This window comes from Urocampus carinirostris, chromosome 12 (assembly GCF_059441175.1).
Source record: "Urocampus carinirostris isolate Australia breed hairy pipefish chromosome 12, RoL_Ucar_1.0, whole genome shotgun sequence".
Lineage (NCBI taxonomy): Eukaryota > Metazoa > Chordata > Actinopteri > Syngnathiformes > Syngnathidae > Urocampus > Urocampus carinirostris.
In genome coordinates this window covers 30,015,715-30,038,479 of record NC_142360.1, presented here as the reverse complement: position 1 = coordinate 30,038,479, position 22,765 = coordinate 30,015,715, and the positions used below count along the sequence as shown (strand labels likewise).

Genomic DNA, 22,765 nt, shown 5'->3' with positions numbered 1-22,765 from the left:
GTTGTTCACAAAGAGGTGAACCTCGCCCCATCCTTGCATGTGAATGACTTAGCTTGTTCGGGTCTCCCTTTTTTATACCCAGTAACAACTCTCACCTGTTGCTAATTCATCTGTTCACCTGCAAATAGTTGGTTGATTTCCATTCATCCACTTTCTGAGTAGTTATTGACACCTGTCCCAACTATTTTGGCACGTGTTGCTGTCATCAAATTACAGAGTTGATGGTTTTCTCCCAAAACAATAAAGTTTATGAGTGAAGACAATAAATATGTTGTCTTTGCTGTGCATTCATTTAAATATGGGTTGAAAAGAATTTGCAATTTACTTGGATCAATTTTTATTTGCAATTAACACACTTTCCCAACTTCATTGGAATTGAGTTTTGTACAACAGAACATAACTTCGGAGTGGATTGTCTTTATTGACATTGACAACGGGCAGCACGGCGGCGCAGTGATTAGCGCGTGTGCGGCAAAGTTCTGAGGTCATGAGATCGAACCTCCTGTGTGGAGTTTGCATGTTGTCCCCGTGCTTGCGTGGGTTTTCTCCGGGCACCCAGTTTTCCTCCCACATTCCAAAGACAAGCATGTTAGGTTAATTGGCTGGTCCAAATTGTCCCTTGGTGTGAATGAGCGAGCGAATTGTCTGTCTCTGTTTGCCCTGCGAGTGGCTGGCAACCAGTTCAGGGTGTCCCCTGCCCAATGCCCCAAGATAGCTGGAATGGGCTCCAGCACCCCCGCGACCCTGCTGAGGATAAGCGGTGCAGATAATGGATGGATATTGACAACAATCTAGTGAGCATTGATTAGACATGTTCAAACATGTAATAAAATACATTAGAGAAAAAAATAAGACAAACATAGTATTCGGATAGCTATACTAGTTATATAGATCTATACTAAAAATGTAAAACGTAGTGCCTGTAGAATGGTTAAGTATATCAGAAAAGTGCAGTAAAAATAGTGCAATGACATGTAGTAGCGGGCAGCACGGCGGTTCAGTGGTTGGCGCATGTGCGGCACAGGTCATGGGAACCTCCTGCGTGGGTTCAAATCCAGATCCAGACTTCCTGTGCGGAGTTTGTATGTTCTCTAATAAAATTAAAAAATATATCCGGGCACTCCGGGTTCCTCCCACATTCCAAAAACATGCATTTCAGGTGGATTGGCCGGTCCAAATTGTCCCTAGGTGTGAATGAGCGAGTGAGTTGTCTGTCCCCGTGTGCCCTGCGATTGGCTGGCAACCAGTTCAGGGTGTCCCCTGCCCGATGATCGCTGGGATGGGCTCCAGCACCCCCGCGACCCTACTGAGGATAAGCGGTGCAGCTAATGAGATAAGATGAGACATGTAGTAGAAATATTGTCCAAAAATAGGAGTATAGAAATACAATATGCAAGTCACATAAGCAAGACAGTATTATGTGCTAGTTTAGTATATGCTACCTTTTGACGTTTTCTTTGGTGATGCGTGAGGTTATTTTTTAATGATGGTTGGAGGACAAAACTTTTCCCTGCACCAAAGCCTAAATACAGTGCCGTAGCGCTCTCTATTGGTGACAAAAATACTTAGTCATTTTTTTGTCAGATAAAAAGAAGACCAGTCACTTATTAATTCAAAAACCATTGTTAGTTTGAGCGAGTGTAGAGAATACTGCTACAATTTTATCAAACCAGCACACCAATAACAGGAAATGGGCACAAACGGACACCACGGTTACTTGACTTAAACTTGAAAAACACTATACGAATACAGTATTAGCGAAACTGTTATCCGTCATAAATAGAATTTTACCGGAAATTTGACTGTATAGGACGAATTCCTCATCCATGTTACCCGTTGACTAGCGTTCATTAACGATTCACCAAAACACAATTGACGGTTATCGTAAAATTTTTTTACAGCCCGAGTAAACCACAAAACTAAAAAAAATATGTATTTCGGCTTCCTTAAAAAAACAAGTTTTAATTCACTTACCATTATTTTGGCTTGAAATAAATCCTCATGTCCCAGATGTTTAGCTTGGCATGCTGTAGCTAGGTAGCTCTAGAAGTGCTCGTGCTGCGTTGAGGTTCTACTGTAAAGCCGGGTGTGGAATGAAACCCATCAATATATATAAATGCGCCACAAAGTTCCAAAATATATTCAACGAGCAAAAATCAGTGACATGATGCTACACGTGTTTAAATGTACGATTTATTTGTCGTCTAAAACTTTCGGAGTCGTATATATGATGGTCAATACGCGTGAAGTGAGCGTTGAAGTGCACATTTCCAAGGATTTTGAACGCTTTATCCGTTTCCATAGTAACGACACAACATGTATGAATGAATTCAGTGAACGAACAGTGAATCGCTTTGAAAATATATTAATGAATCAATGACATTGACTGAATGTGTTCACGTCGGATACTGCATTTGCAGGATTACAAAATACAAATAATTCCTTATCTTTCAGTGACAAGGACAAAGTCGGAGTGACAGTAAACGCAACAGTTGAACCCGTTTCGAACCCGGAAACAAAACATTGATGGAAATAATTGTTACTTGTCAATGACCCCCCCATCACGCACTTAACTTAATTAAATTTTATATTACTTCAGTTGGTTTTCATGAATTTACGATCTCGACTGAGGAATGCCTCTAACCAGGAAGAAATTCTCCTCTTGGATGGTGGTTTAGCAACAGAATTAGAGGCACAAGGTGCACATTTACAAGTAAGATTTACTAAACTATTGCACTGTTCGGTTATGAGTTTTTCTCCTTACCGAAAGTCAAGTCATGTTTATTTTTTATAGCATGCCTGTCGCGCTCCAGGGCTCCATGCTCTTACAAACTGTCGTATTTTCCCTTTCAAAATAATCTTACACCATATATTATTTAAACGTGTTTATTTATGTTGTTTAACATGTTGTATCGTACATGTGTTTCGTTATATCATATGTATTTTTAATTAACATTTTGTTGTGAGATCCTGAGTTGCTCGACATGAATGAGGTTTATTATAAAAAAAAAGTTAAAAAATGAAGTCGCTTGGACGTTCACTGTAGAAGAAAAAAATACATGCAAATATAGTTAAGTAGAATAATTCATTTTCTGCATTAAATTATTGTTGGTAATATACTGATTAAGGGGATAACCACAAACCTGTCTTTTTTTCATTTTCTCCTTTTATACTTCCTTTTTGTCTTAACTTCTTTATACAACATAATCATTCGTAATATAATGCATCAAAGCAAGTGAGCCGTTTGAGAGCCGGCTCTTTTTAATAAGTTGAGCCGAAAAAGTTGGTTCTCTCAAAAGAGACGGACTTCCTTTCACTACACAACCACCACATGAAATCTGATGTTTTTAAGACCACGCGTATTTCAAATTTTCTCAATCAACCCCGCCTGTTGTTTTCTGATCAACGAAAAAATTATTCAGAGATAGAGGCTACCGCGGCGAACTCGTTTGGCTTGATTGATTTGCCGTTTCGTGATAGTCATTGTATACCGGATAGTACCCATTATTGACAAATTTGCGTTTTTCCGTACAGATTTTCTTGTACGTCGTACACGTCTTAATATGCATAACAAACGTACTTTGTACGGCAAAAACGTACAGGTTGACAGGTATGGTATAGCCCTCAATCATAAAGAGTCTCAAAGGCCTGCAAAGACCATAGATTATTGCAAACCACAGACTATTTTTAAGGTGCGCAATGCAATGCTACAACTCCTACTGTAGTTTTATTTTTCCTTTTATTAGGATCTACTAGCAGCAGTCAGGCCGACAGTCAATAAAACATTTACTTTCATTGTTTAGGTACCGAAATTAACGAATAAAGCAATTAAATGATGTATATTTTACAAGCAACATTCTCTCTCCTAGCTCTCGTCAAACGTTCGAGACAGACTAACTACATCACCCATAAACCACCGTAACCTGAAAGTGCGCTCATGTCACTAAAATGGATAATCCTGATGATGTATGAATTGTGGTTACTGTATATTGAATTGCGACTTTAGTGGCATGGAGGATGAGTGGTTAAGGCATCAGCCCCGCAGTTTAGGTTTCAAATCCAGCCAATGGCCTCGCTGTGTGGAGTTTGCATGTTCGCCCTGTGCCCATGTGGGTTTCCTTCCGGCACTCAGATTTCCTCCCACATTCCAAAGACACGTATTGGCGGATAGAATTGTCTCTAGGTATGAATTAATTTTTGAATGGTTCGACGTCTCCGTGTGCCCTGCATCTGACTGGCAACCTGTTCCGGGTGTCCCCTTCCCATGCCAAAGAGAGCTGGGATTGGCTTCAGCACCACAACGACCCTAGTGAGGATAAAAAATAATAGTGGTGCGTAAAATAGATGGATATGCAATTTAATTGATTCATGATTATATAACTTCTCATTATTTCAGTTGTGTTGTGTTTTGGAGCCATATGTAGCCTTGAGTGTTATCATGTGGTATTGATTTGGAAAGAGGCTTGTCGTGGACTATCAACTGTTATACTTGAAAGCCACAATGTGTAATATTTAGCCACTAGATGGCACTGTGTAGTCCGGTACAAGCGAGGGCCAGTGATACAAGGCACAGTGGCGGCAGAATGCTAGGCCAAACATGGCGCTGATCTAAGTAGGGATTCCACGGTGTAAAATAAACACAATTTCTTGACCTATGATTTGTTTTTACTGAAAATCTACATTGGTTCATGTGTTTTTGCCTCGTACTGTATTCAAATCAAGGAGTTTTTTTCACTGAATGCATTTTTCTGTACAACTTGGAGGCACTAATTATTATACACTGTCCCTGTGTTTCGTTTTTTTCCTAGGTAAGTTGTTTCCCCTGTTTCAATCTAAGCTTAAACACACTTCTATTCTATAGCATATCATTAACCTATATTGTATGATGACAATATCTGTGTATTATTTGTTATTGCAACATCCATTGCAGCCTGGTCATCCTGGAAGGGGGATTACCTCATGTGCAGTCCCTTCTCAAGGTTTCTACATTTTCCTCATGTTGAGGTTTTTGAGTTTTTCCTTGCCCTCATGTAGGTTTTAGATCAGGAGATGGTGTAATAATAGTCTGTAGTTTTCAATAATAAGTGGTCTGTGCAGCCCTTTGTGTTTAAGGGCGATACAAATAAGCACGACTTGACTTGTTAGTATGAGATCGAGGGCAATTTTCTTTCCATATTTGACCTGCTCCAGCCATTGTACTTAACTCATTTGTGTCCAGAATACATTATTGAATAAATGAAACCTTTGAAGGACCTGCTCAGCCTTTTTTTTTTTTCATAACATACTTTCAGGCTACCTGTAATCAACTGAATACGCAGTTGGAAGAAAAAGATGATTTACAACAATATTAATGGAAGCAACATTTTCGTATTTTGTCTTTTGTTTAGGGGGATCCATTGTGGAGTGCAAGACTGTTGCAGACCAATCCCAATGCTATCAAAGCGGCCCATAATAGGTATGTTTACACGCTGAATAAGAATGCGCCGCTTTATCTTTCGATACTAGTTTACATTAAAGGTCAATTACTTTCAGCTTCCTCCTTAGTGGTGCTGATGTCATCACCAGCGCCACCTACCAGGCCACCATGCAAGGATTTGTTCAACACTTGGGTCTCACCCCTGATGCTTCCAGGGAACTGCTGGCATCTGGGTTCCATCTGGCAAAAGAGGCGGCTGAGTTCGGTCCTGGAAAGCGGGCCACACACCCTGTGGTAGTGGTGGCGTCTGTAGGACCCTATGGAGCATTTTTGCATGATGGTTCGGAGTACAATGGGAAATATGCTGACAAAATGAGCTTAGAGGTGAGAGTCATGACCTTTTTTCCCCAAAAAACAAGTTGCGGCGTCCCTCAGGTATCTGTTCCTGGGCCTACGTATGTACTTATTGATTTATTAATGTTGTAGCAATCTCATAAATCAAGAGTTTAAAATATACTATATGCATGGTAGAAAAAATCATTCTAGTACATTAATGGCATAAAAAGTGGGCCTGAACTTGAGGGCTTGGGGTCTTTTTGGAGGCTCACAATTATGATTTATGGATGCAAGATTTGATTAGAAAACAATTATTAAGTTTCTTTTCTAATTTCTTTCTTCACCAAGATGTCGTCTCTTGTATTTTATTTTTATCATCTAGGCATTTAAAAAAAATACATCCACTACTTTATTTAACTTGGGGAAACTCTTGCAGAAAGTGAAAAAAATAGCATACAGACACTAATTTAAAGGAATGTTTTGATTAAATAAGTCTGCTTTTTTTAACGTCCCCGGCTGAATGATGTTGGAGTCTTTTTTACCTGATGCTTCACAGGGTTTTATTTAAACAACTGTTTCCGTCACATTCACTATGTAGCAACTTAAAAGCTAAAAGACGATTAAAATACATAGTGATCCTGATCTATGTGTGTATATTTAACTGCAAACATGAATAAAAAGAGCATTCTAACTGAACAAAAAGATCCCATGGATCGCATTGGGACTATATTCAACAGAAATTAACATTTTAATCGTTCCCTTTTTAGTTGGATGTAGAAAAGTCCTTAATTAGTGTTAATTAGCACTTATGTTGACTATAATTTAAACACATAACAACACCCATTGAATGAATAGATCACAGACACAGAAAACATACTTTGTGACTTTATCAGCCAGGTTCTCATCTCATGGCACTTTTTTTGTTTTCTTAGCAGACTCACTATTTCCTTTGTAAAGTCAAGTCATGTGGATTTGTACAGCACTTAATCACAGAATGTCTCGAAGGGCTGCACAGACAATCCATTACACCAACCCCTGATCTGAAACTTACATGAATGACTTAGACTAGTTTTTAATGTATCTTAATTCCAAAATGTACCAGACTTCAGTAAAAAGTAGAAGATAATGACCCTTTGCACACACGATACCTAACCACATGACGACACCAGGACGGACGGCAGTAAACCTTAGTAAACAGTGGATGAGGCCAGTTAAGTAGGCATATTGTACAACAAAAAAACTATACTATTAAACACCATTGGCAATGACTAGTCATATGAATATTATGCAGCTGTCAGATGGGGTGGCTCACCTTGTTGAAAAGCACAAAAAGCACTATTTGGAGAAATTGAGGACCAACCCATACCTTCTTTCTCCTGATATACTGTATGAACACATCTAACCAAATCGATCTGACTTTAGTCCAGATGATCTTTACCACTACGTACATTGGAAATGAAGCATTCCCATACACCAATGCGTATCCAAAAGCTTATAAAAGCCTGGAAGCTTACCAGTTCTTCATAGCTGGTACATGTTGCTACGCTTCGTTTTGCCGAAAATACACGCCCGTCGTAAAATGTCCCCCTCACGCAAATGTGACTAAAACGACTTTATCTAAATTTTTGGGAATGTAATAGGACAGTAAAGCACAGGGTATTTGCATCTTGTGTAGAAATCACTTTTGAGCATGTTGAAAATATTTACTTAGGTGATATTTATTTTAAGTAAAATAACATTGGGATGTATTTTCTCAATGTTTGCTGGTTGAGTAATGGTAGTCCGCAAATACAGATACAATAGGTGCGATGTGAGTGGTGCCTTGCTTTGGCGATACCTAGTGGACATATTTAAAACTGCAAGTCACTGACCCAATGCAGCTAATTTTTCTCTTGTGCTTCCGGGTGGAAATATTTGTTGGCTCTGAGAGGGATGGGCGCCACCAGGCTGGACATGCCCAAGATATACCGCAGGAAATGGTGCCCCTACGACCCAGGTGGTTAAAGGCTTATAACAGTAATAGAAGTAGCTTCTCCCAGGATTGTTTTGAGGGACACATACAATGATATGGCGGGCCACATCTGGCCCACAAGGCATGACTTTTGCTCATGTGCCCGATATACATACACCCTTAAGTAATTTTTTTTTTTATTAACTTTGGGGAAATAAAGTAATACTGCATCTGTTGATTTGAATCTAAACATTTGATGTCAACAGTTCTTGCATCTTTGTGATCCCAGGAGTTAAAGGCTTGGCATCGGCCTCAGCTGGCATGTTTGGCAGCAGCAGGTGCAGACGTCCTGGCCTTTGAGACTATCCCGAGCGTCAAAGAGGCAGAGGCGCTGGTCGAGCTGCTCCGGGAATTTCCGAATTGCGACGCCTGGATTTCCTTCTCTTGCAAGGTAATGAGATTCCTATCAGAGCAGTCAGCTATTCAGGCATGAAAGTCCTTCACCTTTGGCGAAATCTACCTTTTTGAAGTCGGAATGGGTGACCTATGTGATATGTTTAGATCCGAGGAGAAACCTTTTGAATTGGGGATGGGCAGCGTCAAACACTTCTATGCAGTTTTAAATCTGTCCACTAGATGTCCCCTGAAATACTTTTTAAAGCTTTGTTTGCTGTTTTTATAAACCTAACTGAACAAGTGCCAAATGCAACTATGTTAAAAAAATATATATTATCTATATATGTTATATATGTGTGGTTCAGTCGTACCATTTTTACTTGCTATGCGGGAGAAATGTCTTCCCATTTAACCAAATCATTTTTTGTTTTATAATTTTCTTTTAAAGCTTTTATCACTTGTCTATCCAGGGGTGCCACGTTTTATCTCCTTATTAAACAATATTCACTGTGACGATAAGGACAATTCTAATTCCTATGTATTTAATTATTTTAAGTTTCAATTCATTGATCCCTTTTAATGCACAAACTTTTCTCTCTTTGATGAGGGAACAGATGACTGGGAGTTGAACTTTTTCTTATATATATATATATATATATATATATATATATATATATATAATAATTTATTATAGTACCACTGTCAAAGATATTTTTGATAGCAAGCTGTAGAGAATATATCACCGCGGTAACTGAGTCAAGCTAAATTGAACCTGCTCCGATGCAACCGACTTGAGGCTAAGTATAGCCAAAATAACGTACATATCCCTTTTCAAGACAAGTCATGTTTATTTGTATAGCCTTTAATCACAAGAAGTCTCAAATGGCTCCACAGAGCACAGACTTGAAGACTTATTACACCATCCCCTGATCTAAAACCTACATGTGGGCAAGGGAAAAACCTCAGCATGAGTAAAATGAAGAAAGCTTGAGAAGCGATTGCACATGAAGTAATCCCCCTTCCAGGATGACTAAGCTGCAATGGATGTTGCAAGGGCATCAACAAACAATACACAGACATCGTCAACATGAAATATAGGCCATTCATGAGATACAGAATAGAAGTGTGTTTTAAACCTAGATTTATTACTGAGGCTTCAGATCGAATCTCAGAGGGTAGAGCATTAGTTTACCAAATTTAGTCTGAGTTTGTTTTAAGTTCTCCTTCTTAAAGGTGGGGATGTATGGTTTAAAACGTTTTTACTCTCTACCACATCTCCTTGCTTAAAAACATGATGGCAGCCTTACGCAGCTTGTTCATGATGAACGTGCAAGTACATGCTTTTCTTAGATGCGGTAGAAGAAACGTTTCTTTTTTTCAAGTTTCTTGAGGTTTGGGTTGGCGTTTGGACATTATTAGAAGCCTTCTTTTTCTTGTTTTCACCGTTTGTTTGCTCCACTGACAAAAAAAAAAATATGCAGGGACAAGCATGACGTCACTCTGCAGCACTTCCCACAGCCCACATTCCTTGAACCTAATGCGCTCTGCCCCAAAATTGGTTCAGTACAATATTGTGTGTATGTGGGGCCTCCTCCAGATTACTGAAACACAGTGCAAGTTGACAGACCTCATTATTTGTTGGTTTGTACTGTGTACCAGAACACATTTCCTCCATATACTTCTCACCTTTACCACCCTTTACCCATTTTCACACCTGTAAATTGACATGCCCTTTCTGCTTCTCTGTCAGTGTGGGTCTCTCTTGTCAGATGGCAGCTCACTGCAAAATGGCGTCATTGTGGCTGGCAGATCGGCGCAAGTTCTGGCCGTTGGCATCAACTGTTGCTCTCCGGAATGGGTGGAGCCTTTGTTGGACTCTGTCAGTGACCTATGGAGCCCAGATAGGAAATGGGTGGTGTACCCAAACAGCGGGGAGAATTGGGATGCCTCACGAGGGTATGTAAAAAAATTTAGTTAGTAAGTTTCTCAAAAGCATGTGATAGACATGATTATTCCAATTTTACCAATGTTCAATACACGCAACTGCCTGAGACGCGTGCTTATGTCTAGCCGGTAATCCAGATAGATTGGGCGTGGTGGTGCTAAAGACAGTGTGTTGCTGAGATTGCCGCCCTGTTCACCTGATTCAACACCTTGTGCCTTTTCTCTCTGGGGTTGCGTTAAGGGAATGGTGTATGTTCCCCCTCTTCCTGCAAACATAGAAGAGCTGAACCAGAGAATAAATACCGCACTGGTACTCAAGATCGGCTTCAGCAGTGTTTGGCAGGAGCTGGATTATCCACTTGACGTATGGCGTGTCTCAGGCGTTGCGCATCTTGAAAATTCACATGTATCCACATACTTTTGAATTTCTAATTCAAATTTGAAGGGATAAATCTTGTGGCCCTTCAACGTGAATACGTTTTATATTGTTTGCTTTAATCATGTACTTTCTGTAATATTTACAACTCAAAAGATATAACATTTTTAAAACACCCTCTATAATAAAACACACCAAATTACATTGGTCAAAGGGTCATAAATCAATTTAACAAACTGTGAAAAGTAATTCCTAGAATTACAAGGGACAATGTGTATTATTTAGTGCGCCCTAGTGGTAAAAAAAACCTTATTAAAAAAAAAAAAATATATATATATATATATATGTATATATATAGTGGTTAAAACAATAAGCAAATTTTACATTAACTGTCATATAAAAATGCATTGTTTAAATACTTACAGGTCCAGAAATAAGCATTTATTGTACATAACATGAGCCTTATCTGAAGGGAGATGACATTATTGTTCACTCATCTTGCTTCTATGGGTACCCAAAAACCTCAAAAAGACTAAATCAAAAAATGAAAAATGGTGTATTTTGGTCACTTGACTTGACATTGTTTGTACTGTATTCTTCCTCGTTCTTTATTGCCCTTGTTATTGGTCGCACTACATCATACAGCGACATCCGGTGGTCAAACAATACATAGTCTTTTTTTAAAGACAGAGCTACCAAATACTGAAAATATTCCATAGTTTATAAGCTAGTTTATAGCAAATTACAAAACTATTTCTCCAAAAAGTGTTGGGGGAACAAGCAATAATTTTTGTATAAAGAAAATATAATAATTATAACAAATGGAGCACTAATCATTTTGTTATTGAAATGTTGAATTGTACAAATACTAAACAGTTATATTCTACAAATGTATAAAGTTTTTAATTGATGTTTTGCAGTTTTTTTACTAAGTGAAAAGGTTGTCTAGTAAGCACTTTCAACCAAGGAATCATGGTTTTACATACTACTACTAGGTTTTTGTCAATCTGGAATACAATTTTCAATATTTGGCAGATCTGTCAAGGTCCTGGCTCCTTTAACATACGCAGTTAAAGGAAAAATAATTTATTATATATATATATATATATATATATATATATATATATATATATATATATATATATATATATATATTACACACACATAATTTAATAAACGCATCCCAGGGTGTTGCATGGAGTCATAAAACAAAAAAATCATGTATAATCCTCCGTTATATTGTTGAATGTGTCTTTCTGTAGTTTAGGTTACTGTGGTATTTGACATTAATGTTTCAATATAATCTTGTTTTGTAAATTTTAAGATGGGAGGCGTCGAGAAAACAACCAGAATCCTTAACAGCTTTAAGTGACAAGTGGATGAAGCAAGGGGCCGCTTTGCTCGGTAAACCTTTTTTTATTTTTTAATGAGACTTAATGTCTGGAAAACTACATATGATGAACTATAAGTTAAGGTTAATTTGGATATATGACTATTTTGTCAGTACTTTGTTAAGTAAAGATGATACAAAATGTGCAACATTAGAATCTAAAGTAGGGGTCGTGAACCTTGTTGACCCAAAGAGCCATGCTAGCAAAATATTTTGATTTTGTTGTTGAGAGCCATACCATATATTTCAAGAATAATTTCAGCCAAACCCAATCTCTAGACAAGTATCTGATTTTTCAGCGCATTTCAATTCACTGTGACGTTGGATGATTTGATAGCATTTTTTAAATAAGGATAATGCCAGAGCCTGTGTCCGATATAGAGAATCTACCACTTTAAACTTGTCTCCCTCCCGCAATTACTTAATATTGTTGAGGCTCACTTTGACACATAAAAAACAAAACAAAAAAAAAACAAAAAAAAAAATATATATATATATATATATATATATATATATATATATATAAATGCTTTCAAAACAAGGTGGAAGCAGAGTTATTTTGTACAAATGTTAAAGAATACTGCAAACAATGATACTGACGAATATACCTTCGGTGCAGACGGCGCTGGGCAGGGAGAAGTACGCTGTGTGCATAGCTCAGCCCAGCCCTACTGTTTTACCCAATCAAATTTCTCTTTGTGTTTGGCCGGCGTTTCTGTCTGTTTACAGTTTTCATAATAAGGTGTCTCAACGGTGAATGTAAATTGTTTAATAAGGATTCCTTAGCATCTGTTTGTGTGACACCAGTGTCTGAAACTCATGACAAAAAGTTACTGGAAAAGTTGCCTGCCCCATTTTTCACAACTGGAAACACAATGAGAAGAGTAATCGCAAAAAAAACATTGTTGCAAATTATTAAGGATGGATAATTAGAATATATAACAGAACAGCTGTTTAAAATTTGGTTTATTATAAATCTACTTATTTCATTGCATGTATATGCCATCGCTGTTTTCCATCTGCCTTCAGTAAGTACCTGTATTTACTCATCTTCATTCTTGTAATGTTTGCGTTGCGTCGTCTGCTGCAAGCCACGTGAACTCCTCTTTCCACGATGATTTTAATGTACGTTTACGTTTTGTAGCGTCATAAATGTTGTTAGCTTCTTTTGAATATTTCTTCTGGGGCTGAGGTTTTGGCTCGATTCCTAACCACTTATCCTTTTTCTTGTGTTCTCTGTGCGTCTACTTTTGAAAATGATATGCTAATGCGCGACCTTATATGGCTCAGGAAAGCTTGGAAGCACAAAGTTATTTGATGCATGCTTCTGATTGGCTGCTAAGTATGCAAATTGCTAAACAAACCGAAATGTACAAATCGAACGAAGATTTCGAGATCGGAATAAAGCAAACATTTGATTTGAAAAAAAAAATCTTGCGGCTTTTTCTCCCCCCCTTGAAAAAGTTGTCTGCCACTCAGGCGGAGACGTTTTGAAAAGTTGTGCGCCTGACGTAAAAGATGCACGCCCCGGGCGTCAGGGCAGACGTTATTTCAAACACTGGTGACACCTTGACTGTTAAATGTAGTGGGAATTATGCTCTTCAAATACTTGATCAAACTATTCAGTCTAGGAGCACCAGTTCTGCTATGTGTGCACTAGAATCGACTCAGTGTTTATCGCTACAAATAAGATTAACTTGAGTATAGTTTTATCTGTGACCTATATGTACTCATGAAAATACCTGTATATGGCTCACAAACCATAGGTTCCCGACCCCTGATCTAGAGGCATACTGGTCTAATCATTTTGTGGCAGAGTTTAAAAAAAAAAAACAGAAAGGGTCATATATGCTTTTGTGAAATAACATAAATAGCTCACACATACTCTAGACCAGGGGTGGCGAACAAGTTTGACACAAAGAGCCGAAATTTATAACTTTGAGAGTCAAAGAGCCACACCACACACTGGCCTGCCATGACAGACAGATACACACAATCAAAAACATATTATTTTCCATAACACACTCCTCTTCTTACAATACAACAAGTATTGTTCTTGTGTTGATTTCAAGGAAAGGGTCCACCCTCAATACACAAAATACTAAACATAAAACAAGGCAAAGAGCCACAGTATATAGAAAATATGATGAGGCAAAGAGCCGCATTCTTATTGGCCAAGAGCCGCATGCGGCCCTAGAGCCACGTGTTCGCCACCCCTACTCTAAACCAATGTTTTCCGTTTGGCAAACTCAGATGACCATAATCATAGGGATCATAATTGTTTTTTTAAATAACAAATAGCCTACACAAGCTCAACCTCAATCAAAGGGTTTTCTCTTGTGCCACAAAAAAATACCTTAAATAGTTGCAAAGTGGGAGAAAAACAACACTTTGCGGATAATATTACAAGTTTATTATGTACCTATTTCACAGTCTATTCCTGTACTAATCAAAAAGATTGTTTCCCCAGCACCATTTGGTGCTTTGGAAATACACTGCAAGACTTTGAACATTTTCTTTTCAGGTGGTTGCTGCCGCGTTAGTCCGGATCAAATTGGAGAGCTGAGACAACATTTAAACTCACTTAAAAGTCACTCAACAGAGAAAAAATGCAAAGAAATTGGATAATTTCAACGACGTTTCTATACATTGAAGAACTGCTGGGGTACTTAAAAGGATGAGGACATTTTGCACAGCTATGATTTTTTTTTTTAACACAAAATAAAACCAACCAAACCCTTTCTGCATATTAATGTGTATTATGTAAAAGTGGAAGTCCGTACTTGGTAGTTTTTGTTTACCCTCGTGTTTAGTTGGCATCGGTCTCGTCGATGTCACTGTCGGGCGAGCTCTTCTGCCTGTGGTCTGCAGTGCTGGACAGGCGCCTCCATGGGGCGTCTTTCTGGCTGCCTGTGCTTTGTGAGCGTCCGAACTGGACGTTGCGCCTGGTTGGCTCTTCTTCTGCATTCGCGTGCCGCAGGTTTTCGAGGTTGAGGGCCCAGGGGCCCAACTTCTGCCAGTTTACCCGCTGAAAGGCCATGATACAATGCAGATTGCCACCCACCTGAGAAGCCACGATAAGAATAAAATCATTTAAAAAAAAAATAATCAATGAGTGTTTGAGTCAAGAATCTACAAGAATCAAAAGCCTTTTTGCATGAAAACACTCTGATTAATTAAGTTGAAAGTCTCTAGATCTATCTCAGGTGTTTCAAACTCAATTTTCTTGAGGGCCAACGGAGCAAGGGTCTGGGTGAGGTGGGGCTAAATCAGGTTTTTCAAAAGAAAATCCCTTATAAAAACATACCGCTGTTCCCGAATACATTTTCCCCGAAACTAATTAAAGTTATATAAAAAAAGTAAACATTATTAGAATTAGTGAGAAAATAAATAAGTCAGTAATAAATACAACAATAATTCATCAAATAAGTAATTTAGTATATTTTCTAAGCAAAACACAATCTTGAAATAGTTTTTATCGGATTACTATGTGAATAAGTCAATCGGGCTGCACTAATTTTGAAACCCTAAACTATCTTTCAATCGAGCGATTTAACAAAAAAGAAGCAATGTATTGTCACACTAATTCATCGTGCCTACCTCATTTTTGGGCCAAATTTAGATTTTTGCCTAAATATATGTATAGGTATTTTGTTTATAGGCCCTCGCATAATAATGCATTGACATCAATCAAACCTTGACTATTCATAAATCACATTTTGCCCTTAGTGTCATATATGACTCTGGATTAGGTAGTGAGCACTTAAATAAAATTACGACTCGTATGTCAATGTCACACGTAAGATGATTTAAAAAACAAAACAAAAGGCACCTTATGTGAAATGTCACCAGTGGCGGAGGTCATAAATCATGTTTTACTATGTCAGACAATAAAGCGCACCTGGTTGAAAGGCACAGCTTCTTAAATATTCCTTTGTTGAAGCTTTTTCACATATAAAGAGCAAAAGACTAAGGCACATGAAACTAAAAACCTAAGTACGAGCAATGTTAGCATGACAAAAATGTCAGAAAATAAGATATTTCATTGAACATGAATGTTACCAAATCTGGTTTCACATTTAAATGAAATAATTCATATATGGTTTACCGTATGTAGAAGCATTCTCTTGTGATCAGGAATTCCCGATTTTATTTACCACATGTCTGCACCGGATTGTAACGCTCACTTTCCAATTGCTGTCAATTTTTATTTGTTTGAAGTGCACCCGAGAGTCCGAAAAATACGGTAATTTTAATATATTAAACTTAAAGGGATAGTGTGTAACATTTAGAACCTCTTAGTGATAAAGAAAACGTATATTATATATATATATATATATATATATGTATGTATAATAATAATAAGCATGAACTATATGCTACAAGGACCCAAAAATACAAAAAGGCTGGGCAATAAAAAACAAATCACGTATAATTAAGCGTTTTGGTCACTTTGAGTCTCCCTAGTTTGTATTCTTCCTAGTGCATATTAGCACTACACCATACAGCGACATTTAGTTGTAATATGATACACACTGTCCTTTTGACGATTCTCTATTGTGTAAAATAGTTATTTTTAAGAAAACTTGATCAAAATTCCAAATGATCTCAAAATCAAGCCTGAATGGAAGGGCAATATATTAAATGAAAAAATATTGAAACAACGGCTAAAAACTCAACTGCGAACAGGAAAAAACATACTTTTTTGGTGTTGCGCCTTTGGATTCCCCTATCTATGTGCCGAATGTCCAAATATTCTGGATTCTGTGTATTGAGGTCGGTGACTATGTCCATCCACCTGCGCAGAAAGGACCGTCTCAAAGACAATTTCAATTTACTGTGGGCGGGAGGACCGTGAGATGTACTTTTTACAGTGAATGGCTGCATGCTTCCTGCTGGGTTCTCCAATCAGGATCCAGTGTTCCATCTCGTTGGTGGGAAGAGGACCCCTTGTAAAGGCCATACCAACTGCTGGTGCAATTACGCTCAAAACAAAAGTAAAAGTAGTGCCTTACTTACCTGTATGCCTTGGCTGCTTTAATGGGCGTGGCTTCAAATCCAAGTGGGCAACAGTAGTGGTTCTGGCAGTGATATATGTAGGCCATAGTCTCATCCCTGAGGCCGAGCATCAGTTTAGCCAAAGCTCCCTCTGCAGTCTCTCCTGCTGTCTTGTGTTTTCCGTGTGGTTTGTACAGGATATACGAGCATCCCCGGACATGAAAGTGGTCGTTGATTTGCCGGAACCACCTTAGGAGCGGGAAAACGTTACAACTAGACACAGACCAAAGGAGTCTGTAATGAGAAGTGTGCAATTAAACAACTGACTGTGTGAAATCATCATTCCTCCCCTTACCGCAGTGGTGGGCAACTGGAGTCGTGGGCCACATTGGGTTCAAAAAAATTGGCCAAGGGGCTGATGATGGACACCTATACCATTTTTGAATAAATATACATGCAGACATCTACAATGTTATATATCTTTTTAATAAGATTGGTCTCATCAAGTTGGTTTTGAAACAATCAAAACTGAAGCAAAATATTAGATTAGGTCTGTTTTTTTTCCAGTATTTGTCGTAGTATTTTTGAATGATTGTTTTACTGTTGTGGTATTTTTGTAGTATCTCGTTAGAAGTGTTTAAGTAAGCCCATAGTAGTGTTTTTGTAGTATTTCCATTGTAAAATGTTTGTAGTATATCTTCATTTTTGTTGTATTATTGTAGTTGCATTTTGTAGTATTTATGTCGTAATATTTCTGTAGTAGTATTTTTGCAGTATTTCTGCCGTTTTATTTCGTGTGATAGTAATACTGTAGTGGTATTTGTGTAGTATTGCTGCGTTAATATTTATTTGTATTTTTAGTATTTCTGTTGTAGTATTTTAGTTCTATAATGTAACTGTCGTAGTATGTTTTTAGTACTTTAGTATTGTATTTGAGGTCCCGGTTTCTAAGCACAAAATGTAATATTTATTTTTGTTATAGACACACAAAGATGTATTTTTATTAGTTATTAGTTTATTAGCTTGACCATTTTCGTTTTGCGAGCCGAATAAAAAAGTCTGATGGACCGCGTGCGGCATGCGGGCAGTAATTTGCCCACCTCTGCCTTACCGCATGAGGGTGGCGTTGCCCGTGAAGGGCCCGAACTTGATGTCGTCAAAAGGCGGCTGGTAGCCGAGAATGTGGAGCGCCTCCTCTTGGGAAATGGGTGTCAGACTGGCGAGGAGAGGCAAAGTCAACTGGTGCATTTTGTGTGTGATGGACATCAATAGCCATTCACCTTCCTGCACCAAGTGTGCTGTACAAGAAGTTCCAGCAGGACACCAGTGATGAGATTCCGCATGATGTCTTGTACTGCGGCCGGCTGATACAGTACCTAAAAGAAAAGAAAAAAACAAAAAACGTTCACACCAAACATGTGTAATACAACAAATTAAAATAATTACATATTGCAGTCAGTTATTTTCCTTCCATTTTGCCAAACGCCAGGAGGTTGGTTTTTGGAACCATGTGCCGAGGTCTGATGAGACCAAAACTTCTTCCTGAGGTAGGATTGTGTCAAGTAGGTGGACCAGCAACATTTTGATTTTCTGTATCACACACATTTTTCAGTATTTGCAATCAAGTCCATGAGCTTATAATAGAAATCTTAACAAATGCAAGTTTTCAAGGCCTTTACGATGTATCCATCAGTAGTGTATGTCTTTTCCTGGAGGTCTATTTACTATTATCTCCTATTATTACTTGAGTTCAGTAAAATTGAAACGTCAAACTAAATGTTATACTGCTGTAAAGTGGTCAAAGATGGAATTGCAGATCATTTTCTTCACAAGTGAAATTGATTTTAAATAAATTACATTAGGTATTTTGTTTCAGCCACCACCCAAAAATAGCAGAGTTATTACTGCACCTATATATTGTTTATCCATTTAAATATTTCAGGTTATCTAGAAACACCGGTGACGTGCGTCAGGGGAGGCAGGTCAAATTAAAAATATATTAAATGGCTATATTTATTTAGTTTTAACATTTTTTTGGTCTAACTTCACAATTTCGGTATTTTCTGTTTGAAAATCACTGATTTTTTACATTATACTGTGAGTACTGTTAATAGAATTAGTATGTAACATTACTGTGCTGAGCGTCTGCGCCGTGAGGCACTAAGTTTTCTAACCTCATGGCAAAAGGCAAAAGGATTCTGATTTGGTGCACCCCAGCCCCAAACAATACAAGTAGTTGTAGTATTTGCAAGCTAGCAGCAAGTCAAGCCATCCAGGAATTGTCTTCTCGTTCCATGGACCTTTTTCATAATGGGGGATTGAGTATCCTATGTTGCTTGTATTTAATAACAACAATTGTTTTTATGCTACAGTTTATATGTTGTTTTTTTTTCGCTGCTAATCGAATGATAAGAAGTAGGTTCATTTATTTGAAAATCCGACTGTGCCTCACCACACACGAACCTCATGGCACGCCAATGATGCATACAGTATATTACACAATGTTGAAGAGGATTTACCATCTACGAAGGTCAAGAACTTTTCTCTCCTTGACATCTTCCAACGAGGGGTGAGGTAGGACGTCCTGAAAGTTGCGATTGGCTCGGTCTGGTTTCATTTTCTTACCTCCACATTTTTTCATGCTACCTAAGAGGGAAAAATATAACAATATATCATTCCTGCAAAATCTTTAGGACATGATATTTTTAAAATCTTCTTACTCTTCCTAGTTTTGCGTGTTAGGACCGCCTTAAAGTCAGTGGTGTCGATCTCCCAGGCCAATGTGGTCTTGGCATGCCCACCGGCAGTCAAGTCCTCCATGTCACAGTCACGTTCGGAAACTACGTCTTGGCCGGTTTTGTCTCCGTCATCCTGCTTCCTCACAGCTCGGTTGAGAAACGCGTAGTCGGAGCAGACGGTGTAGAACTTCTCACGGGAATGGGTGACGGGGAAGGCACAAGTAAGTTGGAGCTCCCCACTGGACGCCCGCCGATTGATGTCCCGGGCCAGAGAGCCGATCAGGTGCCGATCCTGTCCGTCCCTGTCCACCGTCTGCCTTTGCATACTTGATGCTTCCGGCGGATCAACTGGAGTTTCTGACGTGTTTAGCATTGACCACTCACTTCAACTCCTGATGTCCAAGAGAAAAATAATATCTGTAAAATAGTAATAAAAACATAACATTTATTTTTGTAGAATTACTTGAATGTGAACAAATGAGTAATATTAAAATATATATCTTTTTCCCTAGTTAACAGACCCAGTCCTACCCAGAAAAACTGCGTAATACTAAAGGGGGGGAAACTACCAAAAGTTAGTTAAATTAAGAAAGAAAAAAAAATAATCAAGAAAAAGTGAATTTCTAAAGGAAACAAGATGCACAGTAGACACCTGAGATACGGTATCATTGCCTCACGTTGTGGAATAATTATTTTTTTAGCCCCACGTTACATTATTTTCCCAACTACACGACCTTGACAAAAAATATTTTACATGCAAAAAAAAAACTTATACTGTTTGTATGTTTGTAGAGTTAGATCTCTAAAATGACTGTCTGCTTTTGGTCATCTTGTCAACATAAACGATACAAAATGCAAGCTATTTCTGAGTAGCTTTATTTGATGACAAACTAAAAATGTAAACTTCCATGACTAAGAAATAAATGCCATTGTATATAGGGAATAAAAAGATATTTAAAAAGCCAGTAGAATTGAATTGTCATAATGTTTGACCAAGTGTTTCAGTTTGGCTAATAAATATATACCCAACAACATTTATTTTACGGCCACAATTGTCAAAAGCATACATTTAGAGGCATAATTTAGATAATGTGGGTGAAAGAAAAAGAAGAATGATTTAAGCCCAAGAAAACAAGATTTTTTTACAAGTATAACAAATGTTGATACTGGGTTTTGGAGGCCTATATTACGGTAATCACAGTTAAATTCTACTGCCAAAAGAGTTTTGACCACAAATTTGGAACGTAAAACTTTCAGTAGTTAAGTTCAACTGGTAATAAAACCGTCTGTAGTAATTAGAATAGAATAGAATATACCTTTATTGTCATTGTTACAAAATGGGTTAACATATTGTGACAACGAAATTGGGCATGACACTCCAGTTTTACACATTCACAGTGAGGTATGAGCCAAGAAGATAAAGGAACAGAGAAGATAAGGTTATAAAACAAGGGGGATAAGGCTATAGTTATAATTTACATGGTATTTACACAAGAAATGTCGGCATGTGGGATGTTACATACAGTGTTATCGTGATACCGTTGGTATCGTAAGGGTTGTGCAATATTGCATTTGGTGCAAAGTCATCATAGTGCAAAAAAATAGTCAGCATATGCATTGGTGCAAACATAGACATCATAGTGCAGAAAAAAGAAATGGTCAGACATTGTGCAAGGTGAGCAGTAAACGTTAGGTGAACACATGGTCATGGCAGCATTAACCGCTTCAATAAGGCAAGACTGGATTACAATATGTTTTGTATGGTCCAGCACTGAGATACTTGGGAGTTCCAGAAATTTACAACCGTGATAACTTGAAAACTCTTGAAAGCAACCTTTACTCCAAGTGTTCTAAATAGTGTTGGTGCACTCAACCGTGTGACATCGAGCATCTGCCCCAACTGATTCCTAGTTTGTAGAATTGGCTTTCAAAGGGATGCTCTATTCCAGTGTTTTTCAACCCCTTTTGAACCAAGGTACACTTTTATTTCTAAAAAAGTTCAGAGGAACACCGTCCGTCGAAAATGTTTAAACATGAAGTTATGTCAAATATTTCACTGTACTACTTCATAAGCAGATTAGTATATAAAAAGAAAATAATACTTAAAATAATAAAGAATGAAGTGCTGAATTTGTTTTTTTTTTTACAGTGCAATCTTAAACCGCTTTGTTAAACAAATTTGCTTATTAAATGTACTGTGCTCCCTCATGAGCAGATAATTAGTATATTAAAAAGTATATAACAATCTAGGGTAGCACGGCGGCGCAGTTCTAAGGTCTTGGGAACCTCCTGTGTGGGTTCAAATCCCGCTACCGGACTTCCTGTGCGTAGTTTGTGTGTTCTCCCCGTGCTTGCGTGGGTTTCCTCCCACATTGCAAAGACATGCATTTCAGGTGGATTAGCCGGTCCAAATTGTCCCTAAGTGTGAATGAGCAAGCGAGTTGTCTATCCCTGTAGTTCAGGGTGTCCCCTGCCTACTGCCCAATGATTGCTGGGATGGGCTCCAGCACACCCGCGACCCTACTGAAGATAAGCGGTGCAGCTAATGAGATGAGATAAGAATCTACTGCCACCTACTGATATAGATGACTATTACAGTTCCTCGTCTGAAGATAGCAAAAATACTGAATAATGGCCTGATTTTTTTGAAAGATAAAATTGGGCAAATTCTCACGGCACACTGGTTGAAAAACACTGCTCTATTCTACGCTTCTCGAGTCACCATCACAGTTTTTTTTTAAAATGCTAAAACATTCAACAGATATTTGTAGATACTCCTAAGAATAGCTTGTTTTTTTTTCAATAAAAATAAAAAGGTCAAACCTTCCGGGAACAAAAAAAATGGGTACGTACAAATATCATTTGTTCAAATATTTAATACATTTTGCTTGGACTTCTTACATTTAATGATGCTGTTAGCCACATATAATTTCCTTGTTTTTTTTTTAAACACAAGCAGCGACTTCCCTCAATGGCAATTTCACACAAAATATTGATTTTTTTTACCTGAGGACTCGGAAACAACGAACCTGGACGGCAATTTGAAGAGAAAAAAATATTTAGATGTTCATTAACATTGTGTGTTAAGAGACGTTTTATTTATTTTAGCGTTAATCTAATAAGAAATAGCTGCGTAAGTAACATTAGCTTTCTTCAGAGTCAATTAAGTGGCTGTGTACACTTCCGGATTAGATGACTCGGACTGGACCACTCAAGAGGA

At 38.0% G+C, this 22,765-nt stretch overlaps 3 protein-coding genes across 4 annotated transcripts in view; 1 reads left to right on the top strand and 2 right to left on the bottom strand.

Annotated features, from left to right (window-relative positions):
* Positions 1-2,292, bottom strand: part of nme7 (NME/NM23 family member 7) — a 30,737-nt gene extending 28,445 nt beyond the window's left edge. The window contains exon 1 of the mRNA XM_088348915.1: positions 1,975-2,292. Within this exon, the coding sequence (XP_088205041.1) occupies positions 1,975-1,977 (3 nt within the window). The 5' untranslated portion in view covers positions 1,978-2,292. The remainder of the gene's footprint in view (positions 1-1,974) is intronic.
* LOC148355479 (uncharacterized) lies at positions 2,151-15,724 on the top strand. Of its 2 annotated transcripts, XM_088348917.1 has the most exons (7): positions 2,151-2,713; positions 5,388-5,455; positions 5,533-5,800; positions 7,993-8,154; positions 9,850-10,055; positions 11,744-11,823; positions 14,334-15,724. In XM_088348917.1, the coding sequence occupies exons 1-7, from the start codon at positions 2,609-2,611 to the stop codon at positions 14,435-14,437; spliced, it is 993 nt and encodes a 330-aa protein (XP_088205043.1). In that variant the 5' UTR covers positions 2,151-2,608; the 3' UTR covers positions 14,438-15,724. The 2 variants fall into 2 exon arrangements, with proteins under 2 accessions (XP_088205043.1, XP_088205042.1); XM_088348916.1 differs by lacking the exon at positions 14,334-15,724 and having other exon boundaries at positions 2,154-2,713; positions 9,869-10,055; positions 11,744-12,073.
* LOC148355478 (basic immunoglobulin-like variable motif-containing protein) lies at positions 14,200-22,725 on the bottom strand. The gene is made up of 9 exons (XM_088348914.1): positions 22,552-22,725; positions 19,528-19,962; positions 19,327-19,453; positions 18,088-18,183; positions 17,919-18,023; positions 16,829-17,056; positions 16,675-16,758; positions 16,511-16,607; positions 14,200-14,873 (listed from the first exon to the last, which is right to left on the bottom strand). The coding sequence occupies exons 2-9, from the start codon at positions 19,916-19,918 to the stop codon at positions 14,619-14,621; spliced, it is 1,383 nt and encodes a 460-aa protein (XP_088205040.1). The 5' UTR covers positions 19,919-19,962; positions 22,552-22,725; the 3' UTR covers positions 14,200-14,618.
* Between the last annotated feature and the right edge of the window lie 40 nt (positions 22,726-22,765).

Coding starts and splice junctions, on each gene's coding strand:
- LOC148355479 (XM_088348917.1), top strand. CDS start 2,609: ATGAATTTACGATCTCGACTGAGGAATGCCTCTAACCAGGAAGAAATT. Junction 5,456..5,532: donor ATCAAAGCGGCCCATAATAG/GTATGTTTACAC, acceptor AATTACTTTCAG/CTTCCTCCTTAGTGGTGCTG. Junction 5,801..7,992: donor CTGACAAAATGAGCTTAGAG/GTGAGAGTCATG, acceptor TTGTGATCCCAG/GAGTTAAAGGCTTGGCATCG.
- LOC148355478 (XM_088348914.1), bottom strand. CDS start 19,918: ATGCTAAACACGTCAGAAACTCCAGTTGATCCGCCGGAAGCATCAAGT. Junction 16,759..16,828: donor AAAGCAGCCAAGGCATACAG/GTAAGTAAGGCA, acceptor GGCCTTTACAAG/GGGTCCTCTTCCCACCAACG. Junction 14,874..16,510: donor AAAGGCGCAACACCAAAAAA/GTATGTTTTTTC, acceptor GTGGCTTCTCAG/GTGGGTGGCAATCTGCATTG.